This window comes from Clytia hemisphaerica, unplaced genomic scaffold (genome assembly GCF_902728285.1).
Source record: "Clytia hemisphaerica strain Z4C2 unplaced genomic scaffold, Clytia hemisphaerica genome assembly, whole genome shotgun sequence".
NCBI lineage: Eukaryota > Metazoa > Cnidaria > Hydrozoa > Leptothecata > Clytiidae > Clytia > Clytia hemisphaerica.
The window spans coordinates 81,795-101,194 of NW_027103664.1; the positions used below are offsets into that span (position 1 = coordinate 81,795).

The 19,400-nt window shown below is 34.3% G+C and overlaps 1 protein-coding gene and 1 long non-coding RNA gene across 2 annotated transcripts; one reads left to right on the forward strand and one right to left on the reverse strand.

Moving 5' to 3' along the window:
- Positions 1-411: 411 nt before the first annotated feature.
- LOC136803289 (uncharacterized) lies at positions 412-3,726 on the reverse strand. Its single transcript, XR_010846126.1, has 3 exons — positions 3,598-3,726; positions 995-1,099; positions 412-452 (listed from the first exon to the last, which is right to left on the reverse strand). It is a non-coding gene; the product is annotated as an uncharacterized lncRNA (long non-coding RNA).
- A 776-nt stretch (positions 3,727-4,502) lies between these two features.
- Positions 4,503-7,147, forward strand: LOC136803284 (uncharacterized). The gene is made up of 5 exons (XM_067060006.1): positions 4,503-4,511; positions 4,764-4,912; positions 6,250-6,332; positions 6,566-6,697; positions 7,074-7,147. Exons 1-5 carry the CDS (start codon positions 4,503-4,505, stop codon positions 7,145-7,147), a joined length of 447 nt encoding a protein of 148 aa, XP_066916107.1.
- The last annotated feature ends 12,253 nt before the right edge of the window (positions 7,148-19,400 follow it).

The following is a 19,400-nucleotide window of genomic DNA, read 5'->3' on the forward strand; positions in this document are numbered from 1 at the left end:
TCAAAAAATTGAAACCTATTCCATCTTTCTCCTCACAAATACCTTTCCAACGGTGTATAGCTTTAATATATAGCATCAAAAAATGCTGAGACCATCATAGGTAAAATGTTTACTGTTGAGACGAACGAAGGTCTTTCCATACGAATAAACAGATATGTTGAGGCCGTTTATCCTGAAAATAAAAAATAAAGAAACTATTATCATAAGAGCTTTGAAAATCTCAGAAAGACGAAATCGGATAAAAATATCAAAAAATACTCTTGACAATCCGTAAAATATTTTACCTAACCAATTTAATTTCCAGGTCTCATAAGCACTTTATTTCATAATCAATAAATCAAATACAAATACCTCTTCCAATTTCAGAAGATATTCCAATTTCGGAAGATAGTCTTGAGATGCTCAACGAATCCGATGTTGCTGCAAGTCATAATCCAAGACAAGAAGGTATCCTATAAATAATTTAAAGATATGTATAAGAACAGGAAGTAGACTTCTCATGCCAGTTCCAGGAAGAGGCTTCTTCTATGATGATACAGTGGAATTTTGGCCTAATGTTGAACGATGGGAATTTACTAATATTAATTCCAATTGAAGCAAAGTTTTTCAAAGATGTATGGAGATTAAATTGACTTTATAACTATTTTGATACTTTCGTCTAGCTTTAATCAGTTGCAGATAATTGTAGGCATTTCTGGTACTAAATTTCAGTAAAACTGTATATTTCAGGAAAGACAACCAAACCAAAGAAAAAGAAGCAAAAGTGCAATAGTGGTAATTTTTTTCCTCCATTTTTTTTGAACGAATTAAGACAAATCAATTGAAGCTGAAGGAATTGTTTAAAAGATACAATACTACCAAATTTTTCGGACTGTTCTGCGAAATGCCCCCCCCCCTCGATCAATACAGACTTGTTACTTAACCTTGGATAAATTTCCCAGAATAGCGCTCACCAATCAGTCAATATTGTATTAGTTTAACATAATTCTATTACCTCTATCTCTAGATGAATTCAAACAACAAGTCGATGGAAGAAAGAAGCAAGCTGGCATTGAAGTAGAAAATCTCACCAATGAACCAGGTTCCATCAATTTGTTTCCTTTAAATAAAAATGAAATTATTTCTGTTAAGTACACAATAAATGTCTAATTGTGCTAGCACCTTATACTTTAATGGGATAAATTTTTTTTGGAATTAAATTTTGCGGTTAAACTCATCAGCAAAGTTTTAAAACATTTTTTAATGTAAGTTTTCGACATGTTTTGACTTATTTGTAAACAACTCGCAGATAACACCTTTTGTAGATAACAACCACATAATTTGATCCTTTTAAAGTAGAAGGATTGGCAAGAAAATTTTTATCAATTTTTTTTAACAGGTGACGTTGAAGCCATAACAGCTCAAAAACAAAAAGGTACATGAAGAATTCCTACGTTATGATCATTAAGAACTTAAGTCTCTGTGCAAGTATTTTAGTATTTGTGCAAGAAAATTGTTAATTCTCTATCCCCATCCCATTCATTACTTTTTCTTAAATCTTAGCCAAAGACAACCAAACCAAGCAGGCAAAGGCAAAAACAACGAAGATGCTTGCACAAGAAATTCTGGAAAAGAAAGGTATAATTAACTTATCAGAGGTTAGAAAGTAAATCTATACTAAATAGCTCAAATTTTTAATTAATACAAAGAAAACCTCATTAGCCATTTTATACAACTTATTTGAAATTTCACATTTTTGAAACAGTTTTCTTTTTCTACAGAAGCATCAATCAAAATAAATCTAAGTGGAGATTTGTTAGATAAATTTGTTGACATGGACGACATTAACTATCAAGTTAATGACATGAATGATTCTGAAGGTAACTTTTGATATTTGAATGAAATAATACTGCACGCACCCCTCGGATTTTTTGTTTTGGTGTAATTTGGATGTTTGACACAGACTTTTTACATTATGTAGCTCACCAGTACAATATAATTGGAGAACAAGAATATAATGATTTCAATATAAAATCAATTTAAAATGTTGAAAGTTAACTTAATGAAATAAACTATTTTCACAGACTTTGAAATAACCAAAAGCAATGCAGACCAACAGCAAAACACGAAATTTCAACCACCTAAACAGTACCAGCCATCATATCAACATTCCCAATTCAATATTTCACCACTACAAGAATTGACACAAATTAAAACACCACCACCAAAACTAGTACAACAGCCACAAATAGATAAACAAACAACTTTCAGACCTAACCAAGCAACTTTCAGACCTAACCAAGCAACTTTCAGACCTAACCAAGCAACTCCACCCTTCCGAAATCACCAGGAATATACTGAAGCTCAGAGTAAGATGTTATTATAATTCTTTCATATTCATATTCACATTTATTTCAGCATAATCAACAATAGCAAAACACTGTCCTGATATGAAATTTAGGAGCAATTAAAAAGATCCAACAGAACTCTTCTTTTGAACAATGGGATGTTCCTGTTAACAGGAACATCCCATTGTTCAAAAGAAGAGTTACAAAATTGATGCTATTCAAACCGATATATTTTCATAGAGAAAATCGTCTCAGATCAGAATATATGTAGGCATTGAATACTGAAGTGCTTTAATTTGTGTACATGGTGTTTTTATTCACTCCTCAAAATTTTCAATATATCAATTATATTTTTTATTTTAGGAAGCAGGGATCTTTCGCCAGCTCCTCTCAAACTACCAAATTCTGATTCTGTTCAAGGTATGTTAAAGTTTTCTTTCAAAAAAAAAAAAGCTTTTGAGGTAAATACTTATCCAACCAAAACTTTTCAATGTGGGAGTGTTTTTTGAGACCCTTTACTCTTAATTGATTTAAATGTTGTCAAAATAGTCAGTGATATAAGTTATTTCACTTTTCAGAAAGATCACCTGTTTATCACCATATGGAAGCAAAAAAAGGTATGTATCATCAAAAAGCTTGACTTGTAAAAATCATTGTTAAGAATGTAACAAAAGTATCCATAAAGGCTTTACTGTTTCTATAAAATTTGCCTAAACTAAATCCATTACCATCAATTTTCCTTTGCCATTTCAAGCCTCGAAATAACGATTCCAAGTGGGCCGGACAAAATGTCCGATCAGGGTTGCTTTAGCTTGAAAATTATAATTTTTGGGTCGGACAATGTCTGATGCCCAACTGTTATTTTGAGCCCTTCCATTTACTTATTTACAAAAAAAATATTCTTAACTCGTTTCTTTAACAGTGTCTTGTAGCAAATGTCTTGCAACAAACAAGGAGTTGAGAGAGTTGAAAGAAAAACTTAAACAGAAAGGTAACTTTGACTTTAGACAGAGTGACAGTACATCAAAGGAAGATAAGTGCCATTTCCTTTGACCACCAAATTTGATTTTTCAAGTTAACTGCCAAATTAAATTTCCCTCTGAAAAAACTTTTTCAGCCATCTGCCAAATTAAATTCCTGTCAAAATGTCTCCTTTATGTACTCAAAATAGTTTTTTACGTAACCAAACAAGACACAAGGAGATATAGTAGAGATGACATTCAGAATTGCTTCCAAATTAATATGTTAAAAAAATAATAAAATTCCTTACTTTTTGATGAAAATATTCCATATTCCATTGATTAGATAAACAATTGAATTGCATTAAGAAGTTGGTTCCTGATATCCTGACATCACTCGCAGAAATTACGCACCATGCAGAAAGTGACAACCCAGTGAGTTAAAATCTAAATTAAAGAAATTTTTTGTACAAATGAAATACATTAAGCAGTTATTGGGACAAAGTTGAATCTAATGCATTATCTATTATCGGCAATATGACGAGACTGCATCCATTTAAATATTTCGTTTTCAAAACCTAATTCCAACCCTGCTTCTTTGGCACTGTATCACATAAAAGTGGAAAATTGTATATAGTTGACAATGTCAATTTAATTTCAGTATGTTGAAGTTAGTCAAGAATCAGACCATGGACATGAAGAACTGCCCGATTCTAATTTGGTATGATAATGTTTATTATCAGTATTAAACCCAATGTCCTGTTTTTGCACTTATTTCATTAAGTATTGTATTCTAATATTTTAATGGTCATATGTGAAAGGTCTTTAAAAATCAGATGAGAAAGGTTAAACATTTAGGAATTATTTCATTTTTCCTAGTATTCCAATAAGACGTCAACGCCAAGACCTAGTATGGTAAACAAGCCAAAAATGATCCGAAAAACAACCCCCTCGGTAGTAGAGGTAAGAGAACATTGTAGAACTTTGTTAACTCTATTAATTCAAAAAGGAGCCAATATAAACAAGCAGTAAAAATCCATAAAAATTAGGCCAAGGTTTTCTATTTCAATGAAATCAGGCGCTAAGATCAAATCATTTCAGCACCTAAAAACTTATTTTATAGCAGCCTGCATATTCCGCTCCAAAGCAACTTTCTTCTAAAAGTCCCCAGTCAATAGGGGCAAAGGTAAGTTATTTATTCACTTTTCAATCAAAAATGAAAATAGTACATCCCTATACCTTAAGTGGATTAATTTTTGCAATTTTCATGTGGCCATTTTTCATTTTTATGTTGATTTGCAAAAATAATAAGTTCATGCGTATTTTCCAATTGTACAAGTAAATGCTAAAAAAAATGCTAAAATCTTGCTTAAGCTGAAGTGTCAAATTACCATTTTTAAACAATTTTGCGTACAAAAATTTAATGCTGAGGAAATTCCTGATGCTTTAATAAATCAACACTTATTTTCTATTACAGTTTAAACAATTGAATGAATTTGCTCCACACATTATTTTGACACCAGATGACATGAAAAGGTTACAGATCCAGTCTTCGAACCTTACTAAATGGCGACCTTTCCTCAATGAAATTCTGGACATCCTATTCACCAAAGAAGAATTAGCAAGGTAAATTTCTTGATTTTCAGTTTAGTCATTGGACATATTAATTTATTTCCTCAAAAGTGTGAAAACATAAAATACTTTTTTATTTTATAAAGCCACAATCACAAATAAATTACAGCCTCCATACACAGATGAAAAAAATCTGCGGTATAATTCTACTTAATTAAATTGTAGAAAGAAAAAGCCTCGGGATGAAGATAATAAAACCAAATTTAGATCAGGCGCTATTGGTTAGGTTCGTTTAGGCGGCAATCACAAATATCTTCATTTCGCGTCCTCGTTGAGTCTAAAAAGTGAGTTGGTCGGTCGGTCGTAAAAATTTACGAGTTTCCATTTTGGAGGAAACTGCCAGCCAGCCAGCAGCCAAATCAACAGCGTGTGATGGGTGGTTAAACCCAGACCTTTGAACACTGTGACCTCCGACCCCAAAATGGTGCATGTAATGATAAAAAAAGTCAAAATGCTGCGAATGCGCTAGAAATTGTTCGCAAAAAATCGGCAATAATAATTTTTTGAACGAAGGAAAGGTCATTGACAGAAAAAGTCTGACAAATTTACCGCTTCGTCGACTCAATTCTACTAAACCAGACGTAATCAATCGAACAGTTCAATTACCGAGCTAATCGAACTTTGTCGAACTTAATCGAACGACAAAAGTTCGATTAAATTCTTTAATCGAACTTTTCAAAAGTCGCTAAAATTGTGAGTATTCGATTAAGTTCGACAAAACATATTAAGTTCGACATAGTTTAACAACGAGAAATGTTCGACAAATTCGACAATAAAAAAATGACCTTCTTTGGGTACCACCGTGGACGGCCCCTTTGTATTTTGAGAAATTTGTGAGTATTCTATTAAAGTTCGACAACCGAACTTAGCCGAACATTAATCGACCAACAAAGTTCGATTAAAAATACCGTTCGATTGGTTCGGTTAATTACGTCTGGACTAAATATTTGAGAGTCAGCCGGGGGACTCAAAACGAAGATATTTGTGATTGCCGCTGTTTTTTTAATTCGTAAAAATGAAATGTCAAATTATAAGGACTCACATAATTTTTTTGGACCCAGGAGATACCCACGTAGTTGTTTAGGACCCACAAATTTTTTTTTGGACCCACGTAATATATTTCTGCACCCACGAAATACCCAAGGAAATTTTTTTTGGACCCACAAAGCCACGAGAACCACAATGGCTTGAGACCCACCGGCAAGGGCACGAACCAAGAGACCCATGAGGGCACGCAAATAATAACACTCGAACACAAGTTATTTGTGATTGCGATGTAATGCAATGATAAGATTTCTAAGTTTTTACTACAATGAAAACTCTCACAATAGGTCATGTGCAATGGGGTCCATGGATAGAAAGACTGGTAATCAAAGACCTCCACTCAACCCCACGCTAATAGCTGATTTGAAAAGTAAGTTAAATTTTTATGATGATGCTTCAGACAACTTTAGGCTTACGATATTGAGTTTTATAGAGAAATGAGAAGCTGAAATCATTTACTGTAAGTCATTCAGATTTAATGATTTTTTGTGCTGGAGGAGGTCTGCTTAAGTAATCGATGGAGATGGTCAATGTCAGGTAAATCCGCTTTCATAAGAAAATTTACCTCGAGGTTTAGCTGGTTGTGCCATTCTTGTTTCACAGATTATGCAAAAATGAAGTGGCCTTACATCCCACCAGCAACTAAAGGTGAGAAAGCCAATGGATGTAGAGATGAGGACATCAATCGTGTCATAAACTTGAAATGTGGATCAGCACGTAAACCTCCGGCATCAGGTATGCTCCTTTAGAAGTTGTTGATTGTAATGATAATCGTGGAATTAATGTACTCCATTTTGTTGAACTTCTGCGTCTTGAGCTCCCGAAAAGAAAGATTTGACTTTGAGATCACGTTTAAGAGGTAGACTGGGTCGATATAAACATTCTATTTTGATTATTTTACGGAATGATTCACTCTGGAGAATAACTCGCTTTCTTAGCGCGATTCTGTAAAGTACACAAATCAAAAAAAATTGAAACGCCCGTTGCCGCCTAAACGCCCTTCAAGAAAGATAAATCTAAAGCAGCGACGATGCGCTAGAAAGTGCGCCGCGCTAGAAGAACGTGTAGGTAGAACGTTGACCGTGACGGGTACCTCTTCTTTATTTTGCAGAAAAACCGGCAAGGAGGAGACCTAAAAAGGAACTTATAGAAATACAAACGACAAACAACGAGGAAAGTCAGTAAATTATATTTATTTTTTCAACATAACCTGTTCTATGCTGTTTATATATGTTATAATTTTCACCTTGTACCTCATTTTATTTATGTCACCTGATTTTCAAGCTTCAGAATACAAGTAACAAAATGTAATTTCAAATAAAAAGCTTGATTTTCTTTCCCAGTTTCCAAACTTTTATGAGCATTTTGTGTACATTCGAGCTGACGAACATCATTCGTATACATTCGAACATTGCAGACTTGCCAAGTATGCCTGAGTATGCCATTATTTTCAACTCGCAAATCTGCTCAAGTCTGATATCCAAGTAGCAATCATATTGATTTTGGCATACTTGACCACAAGTATGCATTTTTTGTTGCAGACTTTCAAGTATGATTTGTCTCAAATGCAGACTTGATCAGACTTGGCCAGACTTAAATCAAGTCTGCCTAAAAAATACCGAGTCTGCCGAAATCGAGTATGCAAGTCTGCCAAAATCAAGTATGCAAGTCTGCATCCTCAAGTATGCACGTATGCATACTAAATCAAGTCTGAAACTTTGAGTATGCATTTGAGACAAATCATACTTCATTTCTCATACTTGATGCAGACTTCTGCATACTTCAGTTATTTTCTTAAGGGTAGTGAGAGAGATGGCACATTTTTGAGACCCTGCACTACAGAAAGTGAGTAACCCTACAGAAAGTGAGTAGCACTACAGAAAGTAATTAACATATCTATCATTGCCTAAAGTGAGTAAATAATTTTCTGGTTATCTATAAAAGCACTAACCTTCTCAGTTTGATCATTCATAAGTCATCAGAGAAGAAAGAAGAAACCAAAACAAGAGAACTGGAAAATGGAATCAAAAGGTGAAAAACGCTCATCGGATACCAGTTCAAGTAATGAACCTGGAAGTAAACAAGCGATACTTTTATGGACCTACTGGTTATCAAACTAATCAGACTTAACTGGTCAAAATACAAAAAAATAAAGAAAATGAAAGCATATCTGAGAGAAACTATCAGCACTATTGAAAAAAATTTTTGAAAAATAAATAAAAAAGCTATTACGCGCTTTTCTTTATAAAAACCACTATCAGAAAAATGCACAGCTTAATAAATAAGGTTTCCAGAAAACTCAAACCGTTGCACTCTATCGTAACATTTTCTTCTGTCACATTGTTTCTCCAGGACTCACTTGATGAACACGTACGAAAGATATGATATGATATGATTTCTTTTCTAATAAGTTTTCGAAATATGTCTATGTACAAATTTCTTGTTGATACAAAAAAATATTGTATCTGTTTTGAAATTTATTTTGCACTCTGGAATTCCAAGAGTTCCATAAAAATGTCATTTGACTGTAAATGTTGTAATTTGATCAGTCCAAAGGCTCAATCTCGTTAAATACATATCCAAATTTAAAACTAGCTACGTCAACCAGAACAGAGTCAAGTTTCTAAGCAGTCAGTATGCTGGATGATGTTTAACATTCAGACTGTGATTGACTGCAATAATCTTGAGGGTCACCACATTGTTTGTATATGTAATTTTTTATGAATTTCAGAATTCAGTTCTACAAAAACAACGAATCCATTAGCATTAATTTTCAAGCCATAAATAATGTTTTCTGCAACCACATCCTTGGAGCATTACCTTTGATGTGTTTGTACCCTTTATGTATATCCTGTTAATATCGAGCTATCAGTCCTTAGTTAGGTTGATTTTATAAAGATAATGGCTAATGCAATGTTCAACCAAGCCAAGTGAGCAACTATCCAAAGAAATCTCCTGATTGTCAACGTCCTCGTTGTTGTTGTTGGGGTTTCGATTATTTACTGTCCTATTTCTCTATTAGTAGGGGGAAATTTGTAAAATCGCTCGATTTTTTTAGTCAAAGCACTTGTTATACATTTTTGGAAAGCTAAGGGGTAGGGGAATCAAAATAACTTAGGTGCCAATTTTGTTTCGGACACTTTGGTGTGATTCTCGGACAAATACAACAGTCTCGGGCAAAAATCATAGGGTGAAAAATTAGTGAAAATTTAACTTGAGAAAACGGAGACCTGTTGTATATTTTTGGAAAGCTCTCAAAAAATTAAGATTAGTGATATATTGCGAGTATAGGTGATTTCAGTACCTAACTCGAGATATTGAGCTTCCGAAAGCGCTAAAACTGAACAAAACAGCTGTATCTGGCTGAAAAACACTGAAAAACACTGTTTTTAAGGATTAAAATCTCGAGTTAGGTAAAGAAATCACCTATACTCGCAATATATCACTAATCTTAATTTTTTGAGAGCTTTCCAAAAATATATAACAGGTCTCCGTTTTCATTATTTTTTTCACCCTATGATTTTTGCCCGTGACCGTCGTATTTGACCGAAAATCATACCGAAGTGTCCGAAACAAAATTGGCACCCAAGTTATTTTGATTCCCCTACTACTCTAGGGGCTGAGTTAGGTCTCGTATGCACATCGGCGTATAGTCATTTTTTCTTTTGATCATGAAAGTATAGTCATTGAAGAGTCAGAAAACGTGTGTGGCGTTATTTGGATCAGGCACAAATTTCCATAATGGCGGATTTTAGATTTTCAACCCTTTTTAGCCCTCTTGCTTGAAGAAAATTTTTTTTTGACTTTAAACATAGACATATTATATTCCAATCGATCACAAATTTTATGCTGATTGAGAAAAAGGTCAGAATCATGGTCTGAAAATTTCGTTATCTGGAGATAGGAAGCACTTTCGATTTCGATTTTTTGAAATGACTACTTTTGGTTCCAGATTTGCGTGGCTGTAACATTTGATTGGCTTACTTAATTTACTTGAAATTTTCGGAGCGTCTTGCCTACCGTTCAAATAATAAAATTCAGGAAAAGTTTTTTTTCTACATGAATTTCGAAATCCATAATGGCGGATTCAAAATTTTCTTTCGTCACATGGGCTCTTAGGCTCTGCTAGCCTAAGAAAAATATTTTTTGAGCTTAAAACCCTGCATATTATATACCAATCGATCAGAAATTTTATGCTGATTAAGAAAAAGGTCAGAACCATGGTCTGAAAATTTCGTTATCAAGAGATACGAAGTACTTACGTTTTCTAAGTTTTGAAAACGAAAGTACTTCATAGCTCGAGATAGCAAAATTTCCAGACCATGGTTCTGGCCTTTTTCTTAATCAGCATAAAATTTCTGATCGATTGGTATATATATGCAGGGTTTTAAGCTCAAAAAATATTTTTCTTTGACTAGCAGAGCCTAAGAGCCCATGTGACGAAAGAAAATTTTGAATCCGCCATTATGGATTTCGAAATTCATGTAGAAAAAAAACTTTTCCTGAATTTTATTATTTGAACGGTAGGCAAGACGCTCCGAAAATTTCAAGTAAATTAAGTAAGCCAATCAAATGTAACAGCCACGCAAATCTGGGACCAAAAGTAGTCATTTCAAAAAATCGAAATCGAAAGTGCTTCATATCTCCAGATAACGAAATTTTCAGACCATCATTCTGACCTTTTTCTTAATCAGCATAAAATTTGTGATTGATTGGTATATAATATGTCTATGTTTAAAGTCAAAAAAGAATTTTCTTCAAGCAAGAGGACTAAAAAGGGTTGAAAATCTAAAATCCGCCATTATGGAAATTTGTGCCTGATCCAAATAACGCCACACACGTTTTCTGACTCTTCAAGGACTATACTTTCATGATCAAAAGAAAAAATGACTATACGCCGATGCGCATACGGGACCTAACTCAGCCCCTAGAGTATACCCCTTAGCTTTCCAAAAATGTATAACAAGTGCTTTGACTAAAAAAATCGAGCGACCTCAAAAAAACGAACAAATTTCCCCCTACTATATATCATTTTTCTTGAAACTGATAGAATTCCAAATAAAAAATCCAGCATATCTTCTCTGTGACTTCTTTTGCTTGTTTATGCTTGTTCGCAAAAAGCAAGCCAAAGCAACCGGTCGAACTTATGACATAAAAATCTAAACTCAGGACTGACTAAAACTGAAAATGTCGGAAACAGAACAAGCCTATTTTTTGACTCTTGCTTTTAGATCTTTAGTGCCTAATTTCTTCAAAAATCCCGGGAAACATGCAAATCGACCTCGATGAGCTCACTTTTGCAAAAGTTTGCATGTTGCATGGTACGCAAACTCTTAGCACCACAAAATTAAAAACGAAGACTGGAATTCACGGACCCACTAACACGACGTCTCATACGGCTTCATTATTTTCGGCAAAAACTTTAAGTCAGTAAAATAAATCTCGAGACCCTAAGGAATGATGATTAAATCCCGTAAGTTTGACTCCGGATAATAGCATAGACGGAGCATATTACTTAAGGCTCTATCTACAGTAAATTCAATAAGGCATCGAATACATCTTCCACCCCGTTTTTTATTTGCGACAAATCACTCTATGGTTGGCTTACCATGCAGGCGCATGTTATGCAGGGGGGATAACGATTGTAGTTGAAGTGCCAGTTCCGATTAATGTAACGCTGCTAGTCATTTGTAACCGTGTCGAAATATGGTTTTGCTTTGCTTTCAACCCCGAATAGGGTAAGCTGCTTGGCCATTGGCTAAAAATTAACCATAGAATCGTTTTTGAAAATAAGACTGTTTGCAAGCTGCGAGTTTCCGAAGATGAGGACATCCCGAATTAATCTTTCAAGCCTATTATACCTCCTAAAACCTTTGAGATCTGGCTTTGGGATCTCTAGCATCCCATCTATAATATTTTCAAATATTTCTGACGATAAAAATCTCTCACTGTTTACAGTCAGAGAAATCCCTCAATTGTGGTACACTGCAATTGCGGTAGTGGGATTTTCTGTTTAGCCTGAAAAAAAAAGGCTGTAAAAAATGCGTATAGCGCTGGTCGACAAATAAAAACGGTTATCGCCTAACGAAAATTACAACTTAAGGAAGATAATTTATTCGTCTAGAATTTCATCTACGGAAAAAATCTATATATGCATTTGCCAATCTGTGGCTTATGTAAGATAACAGATCTAAGGTAGGTTTGACGTCAATTATCTGCTAATACCGCAATTAATACCGCAATTGCGGTGAAGGGAACAATTTTCAGGAGGGGCGTTTATTCGAGGGGGCGTTTATTCGAAGTAATACGGTAACTATTTATTACGACAGACTCGTTCGAACGTTTTTTCAAAAGGGCGAGACATCCTGATTCGAACGTCTTTTTAAAGGGACAAACTGATTCAAACGTCTATTTAAAGAGACAAACTCATTCCAATGTCTATTTGGTTTGTAAGTGGCTATCACCTTTTAAAATCAGACCTAATGATAATGTTTGTCAGCTATGTGGTATCGTTGAGAACTCTAAGCGAAATAAAGATTGGATTTCGAAATGGTTTGGATGCCAATATCCCAAATTTGAAGTGTGGCACTACATGAAATGCGCCGGTATCACTATGCCAAGGGCAGTTAAGAGTGTAACTTGGACATGCACGATGCTTACATATACTAGACCACCACCTGCGTCCCCCAAGAAAAAAAAAACGAAGCCGAGTATTAATATATTTTAAAAATGTTCACTACTATTGCTTGAGTATATTCATGACATTAAAATGTTACACCCCCCCCCCAGACCCGGAATTGATTTGATTATTTTCAGCGAAGACAACGATTGAAGTATAATTTTCCACCGAGGACAATATTTTGGCTAATTTTTCGATTGGGTGGGTTCCCAGTGGGTGTAATGTTAAACTATTTCAATTACAAAAAAAGAAACATTTAAAAACACCTAAAAAGATGATCAAAATAATCAAACTTCGGGAAAATGTAACGGCTATAAAGACATATTTTACTTGAATAAGTAGATGGCTAGTACATATGTCACGATGATGTTTCCAATCATCTTTAATGTTACGTTTTCGTTCAACATAATCGAATCGACCATTTTGATTTCGGGTTTGTTTTCGTTATTTTTCGTCTTTACGAAGCTGTTTATGTCGGCTAACAATTTGACCTTCGGAGATTTGCCGTTGAGGGTTTTTACGATGTTCTCACTTCCGCATGTACATTTACGTTTAAGGTTGACGTATGTTTTTCCACAATCAAGTCATTCACGCTTCCTGTTAAAGAACAAAATAAATTTTTTTGGCTGGTACTAAATTTTCTCTAATCTCGAATTTGGATATGTTTTAAGAAGAGGACAAAGAGAAAAAAACTGACTCCGTTTGAAACACACGCGTAATAATAGGTAAAAAAGTAGTGTCGTAACAAAGTAGTGACAAAAATAGCAACGCAATGTAAAAAGATTTCGGCCTATATTAAAAAGCTTAGTTACCTTGATATTATCGTCAATGCTTTTGTCATATCTATCACCAACGTCGATCAAGTCGAAAATAGATTTCACGAATTCATACCAAAACTTTCGAAAGCTTTTTCGATTTCCGTATTCATTACCTTGTGGGAATTCTTCACGTCGAATAATCGAATCGGTTTTAAGTCAGGTCTTCTTTGAAGGTCATTGACATTCGTTTTTAAGGAAATTTGAATATCGGTTGTAATCACGTAGGCTATTTTAGTTTTGTGTAATACGATAGTTTTTTTTCCAATGTTATCGAAGTAAAGATCAATTGGTCGACCCGTGATTTTAAGTGGTATTGCACCTTTCTCATTAATCCAGCTGCGATAAGTGGAATAGCTTCCTCCAGGGGTGGTTTTTCCATTGACAACAGAAACGACTTTTGAGCCTGAAATGGCTGACTGAAGTAAGTTTTCAATGAAAGGAAACGGTAGTAAAATTGTCAGATTTCTTAGACGACGACCAGAGAGTTTTGTTTCCTTCCAAGAGGTTGTCTGACGAGCGATTCTTCAAAACATTGATCATTTGCAAAAGTGAATCACGAATTAAAAAAATAAGGAGCTAATTGGGTATGAGTCATCTGGGTTTTCGATAAGTTGGTGAAGTCGAATTCGACGCTTGTTCAGTGGGTGGGTTTATTGGTGGGATGAGATTTGAAAGTGGTTCGACGGACTTGTCTGTTCGAGTGACTGCAGAGGATATATCTGTTTGAGGGCAAAGTTGTTTGCCGGATCGTCCGTAAAAGTAGAGCACAAAAAATTAGCCCTCTCTGGTAGCAGCTTCTGTTTTTTTCAACTCGTCTATAATGACAGGTCGGAACACTCGCGAGGTCTCAATATGCCATGCCCTTTTTAATGATGTCGTTTTGTCGTGAGCAATACACTAATTTGAAGAGGAAAATTGTGGTAAAATGAGTTCCCGATGAAAATTCCACTACCGCAATTGCAGTATACCGCAAATGAGGGATTTCCCTGACTGGTTTACACCCCAGTCCCAGTGACCTGATGAAAGTTTGAGGGTACTTTTCTCAACGAGGACAAATTCTTTGACCGACTTCTCCTGTGGGTGAGGGATCTCAACAAGTCTCTGACATAGGTGTATATAAGAAGAGGGCTAGTACAAGTTTCGTGAAAAATATTACGATTGTTTGTAAAAGATAACTTACTTTCTTTCAAGCAAAGGTTTGAAAGTTTTAAAATTCACATGCAAAACACAGCTCCAATTTCTTCACAATATAAGTTTTTGTTAACATTCAGTTTTAATAAAAAACTAAAAAACATAGGAGAAGAGTAATCATAATTTACGACAGTTTCTCTAGTAGAAATTTTGGTATTTTGAAAATAAAATAAAGAATGGCTTTGGAGGTTAAGCTCCTTCAAAACGAACTTCAGAAAAACAACCCCCATCCTAATTACCAAAATAAAAACTGAGCAAAACACTGGATTAGGAGAATCCTGGTTTTCTTTTTCTAAATTTTGATATGAGCTCTTCCCCCGCCACAACTCACAAGATAACGATTTTTCAAAACATTCGAATCGAGTTGTCTCTTGCGAATTAGGCTTTTGTAATGATCAGCCCGAATGGTGAAAATTCGTGAAAACAATCATCAGAGATACAGAGGCGACGTCGATGAAACCGGGAAATGTCATATGATATGATAGAAGGTGGCTACTCTTGTGAACTGTTTTTATAAAAAAGGTATACATTTGGATTTCGTATAACGTCAAAATGAACTTTTGAAAACCCCCCCCCCCCCCCCATAACGTCAATTTGACGTTAGGCGTTGTCAAATGAATATGGACGGCTCCCCTTAGTTTAAAAGTATTTTATACATTTACTAAAAGTTTAATGCACGCAGAGTCATATGAATTTCGAATTTCATCGCAGCGACTACAAGGTTCTCAAAGAAAATCTTTTTCTTAAACCTTACTTTGGTACCCTTTTGAAATTTAACGAAATAATTCAATTCAGTGATTCTATTGAGTTTCTCATACAACTTACAGTTGGATGATCAAATATCGCTAGTTCAAACTTTAACAGCTTATATCTCCGGATTTAGAAGCTCGTTCATAGCTCGTTGGATAGCTTAAAGTCTCCTCTTTCGTTTAGGCGCCTTCAGCACAGCGCGGACTTGACTGAATGATGAAAAGGTGCACAGCTTTAAAACTTCAAATCAATTCGCTAGAGGACAGAATAAAGTAACACAGGGCCAAAATTGAAGGTTTTTGAAAACAAGTTAAAAACAACTTAAGTACATTTTATGGCCTAGTGAACCGTGATACTAGAAGGGTAGTAAGGATATTTGCAAAAAGATAACTGTTTCCCAGCAGCTGGTTATTTTTTAGAAACTCCGTTTCCAAACGAAGGCCGAATAATTGACTTTAATAATCGGACCTTTACAGTGCAGGTTTCGAGTATAGTGCAAAAAATACACGTTTTTTTAATGTGAAAATTAAAAATCTTGTAACCTTCGGATGTTGTTAAAACTTTTTCAGTTTAAGCCTACAATGTTCTTAACATGTTCTTATTTCACCATTTTGTGTGCATTTTTTTCCCATTTTCCTAATGCACCGGGTGTTTTACCGCGAATTTTACCATAGTATAAGAATGCCAGCTCAAATTAAAGAGTATTATAAAATGTGTATATGATATTTTGTCTTAAAGTATTAAAAAGTTATTGTATTTTTATTTACTGATAGTAATATTTTTACTGTCAGACTCTGTATGCTGTAAACTGACTAAATTACGATTTCGGATTTCAATCTTTAAACAAGCATAATCCAACAAACCAGCACGTTCTCATTCATCGGAGCGATATGCAATTCAACTCATGGTATTTAAGTACTATAAGCAATAGAAGGTCAAAAGGGAATTTTAACATAATTCCATTGTTACACATGATTGCAATTACTTGGATCATGTCATGAATAGGTTTTCAACAAGCGATACTTTTAAGGACATACCTGTTTGTAAAACGAATAATAAAAACGTACTGAAAGCAATGTAGAAACGAAAACTGTAACTACAAAAATCTTGATGGATATATAAATCGGAGCAGAGAGAGAGAGAGAGAGAGAGGGAGAGAGGGAGAGAGAAGGAGTTAAATCTGAATGTTTTAACATGTCTGGAACTTGAAAAACTGTATTATTGTTGGACGGTTGGATAGCAGAATGGTGAGATGTATCTAATTTTAGTCCCTGCAACATTTTTGTTGACAAGTCTGTGAAATTGTATTTCTTCTTTTCTTCAATAGTAGTAAAAAGATTCTCACGCCAAACCGACATTCTTATACTGCCTGTTTCATCTACTAAAACACCATGTTTGACTGCAGTTCCAAATTGAGATTTCGACACTTGTTTGTTGTTCCAATATAACTCAGTAATGACATCAACATGATTAGATGCGATGGTTATTTCTGATATTTTTGTTGTTTTGAGTTCAAACTGAAGATCAGGGTTATGTTTTTCTTCATCAGCTGTGGTTCCAGATTTATAATTGAAAAAGTGTCTTTACCGGTAGGATTAGTGTCAGTTTTTATATTTTTCAATTTGATAGCCTTTCTTTGGGAAATGTCTCGACAGAAAGCCCAAGTAGCATCACTCTGACGGTTTTTCTAGTCTCTTGCAGACGTTTGGATTTTAACATCAATGTATTGAATACCACTTTCTTGTACTGTAATGGTCTGGTCATCACATGTGCCACGTATCCGGTTATAACGATGGATTTTTTGGCGTTTGTTGGACTTTGAAATTGTATAGAGAGATTTCTTCTTGGTGGTGTTCGACTAGTGCAGGGGCTTTACGTTTTGTATACATTTTTATTAATATGTTGAAATGAGAAAAAAAATAGTTAAGTAGAGTAAATGTCCTTATTAACGATGATTTTGTTGAGAGATATTCATGAAGAGCATCAAAGCTGTTACTTTCCAAGTCAAAAGAAAATTTCAAGTGATTGCTATTTTTTCCAAACATACCTTTTTATATCATGGATCCAGCTGCTAAATATCTCTTGAGAGATCAGAAGTAAACCAACATATTAGCTAGATAAAATAAAATTGATTAATAGAGACCAATTAAGAAAACAGCCAGCTAAAAACATATCTCAAGAGGAAAATAAAGTAAATATAGCAAAAAGTATTATGAAAATAGAGACCAATTATGGACAGCTAGCTAAAATAAATCATTACAGAAAAAATAAAACAAATGAGCAAAGTCAGCAACAACAAAAAACAGACAGCAATTAGACAGCTACCTAAAGGGAAAATAAATAAACACAGTAGGGAGAAAACGAAACCCACTTTTATAGACAGCTATAAAAACATTTCCATTTACAATAAACCATAACAAAGATGAGCGAGAAGAAATAAAACAGAGACCAATTAGACAACCAGCTAAACATCATCCCCCAGAGAAGACAAAGCAGACATAGCAGGAAGAATATAGAAAAACAAGAGACCAATTATACGGTCATCTGAAAAACTTCTCCCTAGTGAACGTAATGTAAACAAACATCAATTTAGACAGCAATGAACATTTCTTTCACGTCATATTTGTTTTGTTTTACGGCGCTTAGAATCAACCAATCAGCACAGTTCATTTTGTTATTAGGCTGGTCACGTGTTTAAGTATTTTGATTACGAATTTTATTTTTGATCCGGGCGGTAACGGGGTGCTACTCGATGTGAGAACAACCGATTCTTTCAGCAGAAAGGGTTTTAAGGAATCGGATTTTTCCAGAACAAAGATTGAATCCAAAATTTCTTATTGTAAAAAATAATGAAAAAAGATGAGATATACACTAATTGTATATATACTCTCATAAATCAAATATCGTTTGTGCACACCATCAAAGAAAACGTAGTAATGTTCATAAAAACAAAGGCTCAAGTGTTGTCACACGGACTTCAAAATCCATACGGACAGATAACATTGTTTAATATTTTTTATCAACCTGTTCAAAAATTAATTTTTTAACCACCAAAGGGAAAAATCGTTGTTTTTCTCAACGAAAAATTTATTCAAAGAAAAGCTTTAACCAACCAATTTAATATGGGCCATTATTTGTTAAGGTATTCCAATGTGAAGAGGCACCACCATAAGGCGGATTGTTAATTAATATATTTTGAAGGTCGTCATGCGATCCTTTAACAGAATTAAAAAATAACTATTATGGCAGAAGGCAAAACGTAAATTTTTATAATAAATAAAAACCAGATGGGGCGAACATGAAAACATTGATAGAAACTCTGAACCAGCCAAACACCTGCGAAAATTCCCTAATCATCAATTCGTTTAAAAGGTTATCTTTAATGCCCCTGAGAAAACTGGCTTACAAAAGAATTTAGAGGCATCTATCATAGCCCTCAAGAGACCGTCTTTAAATGACCAACTTGACTCAAACCGGTTAATTCTTTACCGAAATGGAGTAACTTAGCCAATTATTTTAATTACTTTTTGCATTGCCTTTTGTATTTTACCATGTTTGTTTATCCAGTTTTTTACTACATTTAATTGCTTTTAAACACATAAATTGTAACTTTTTTGATTTCCAATTTTTAACATCATTTGTAGCACTGAAGATGATTTTTAATCGAAAAGCCGTTGCTAAATTTTAAAACATTGTTGTTTTTCTTTAAATTTAAATTTTTATGTCCGCATTCATTTGGTAGCTGTAGTATTTGGTAGATTGTATGAGTTTTCTTTCATGTTATGTTTGTGATTTATTATTTCTCTATTAGGCGAGACCAATTTAATTCATCGTTCTACGGGCCCGAAAATAGGGTCTATTTTTGATAGAAATGAAAATAATTGTAATGAATTTCTGTCTCAATAAAATACGCAGATTGTTTATTTGAAATAATTTTATTAGTGAAAGTGCTGATGATTCATTCCAAAACATCTAAATTAGGATGAATTATGCATTTCGC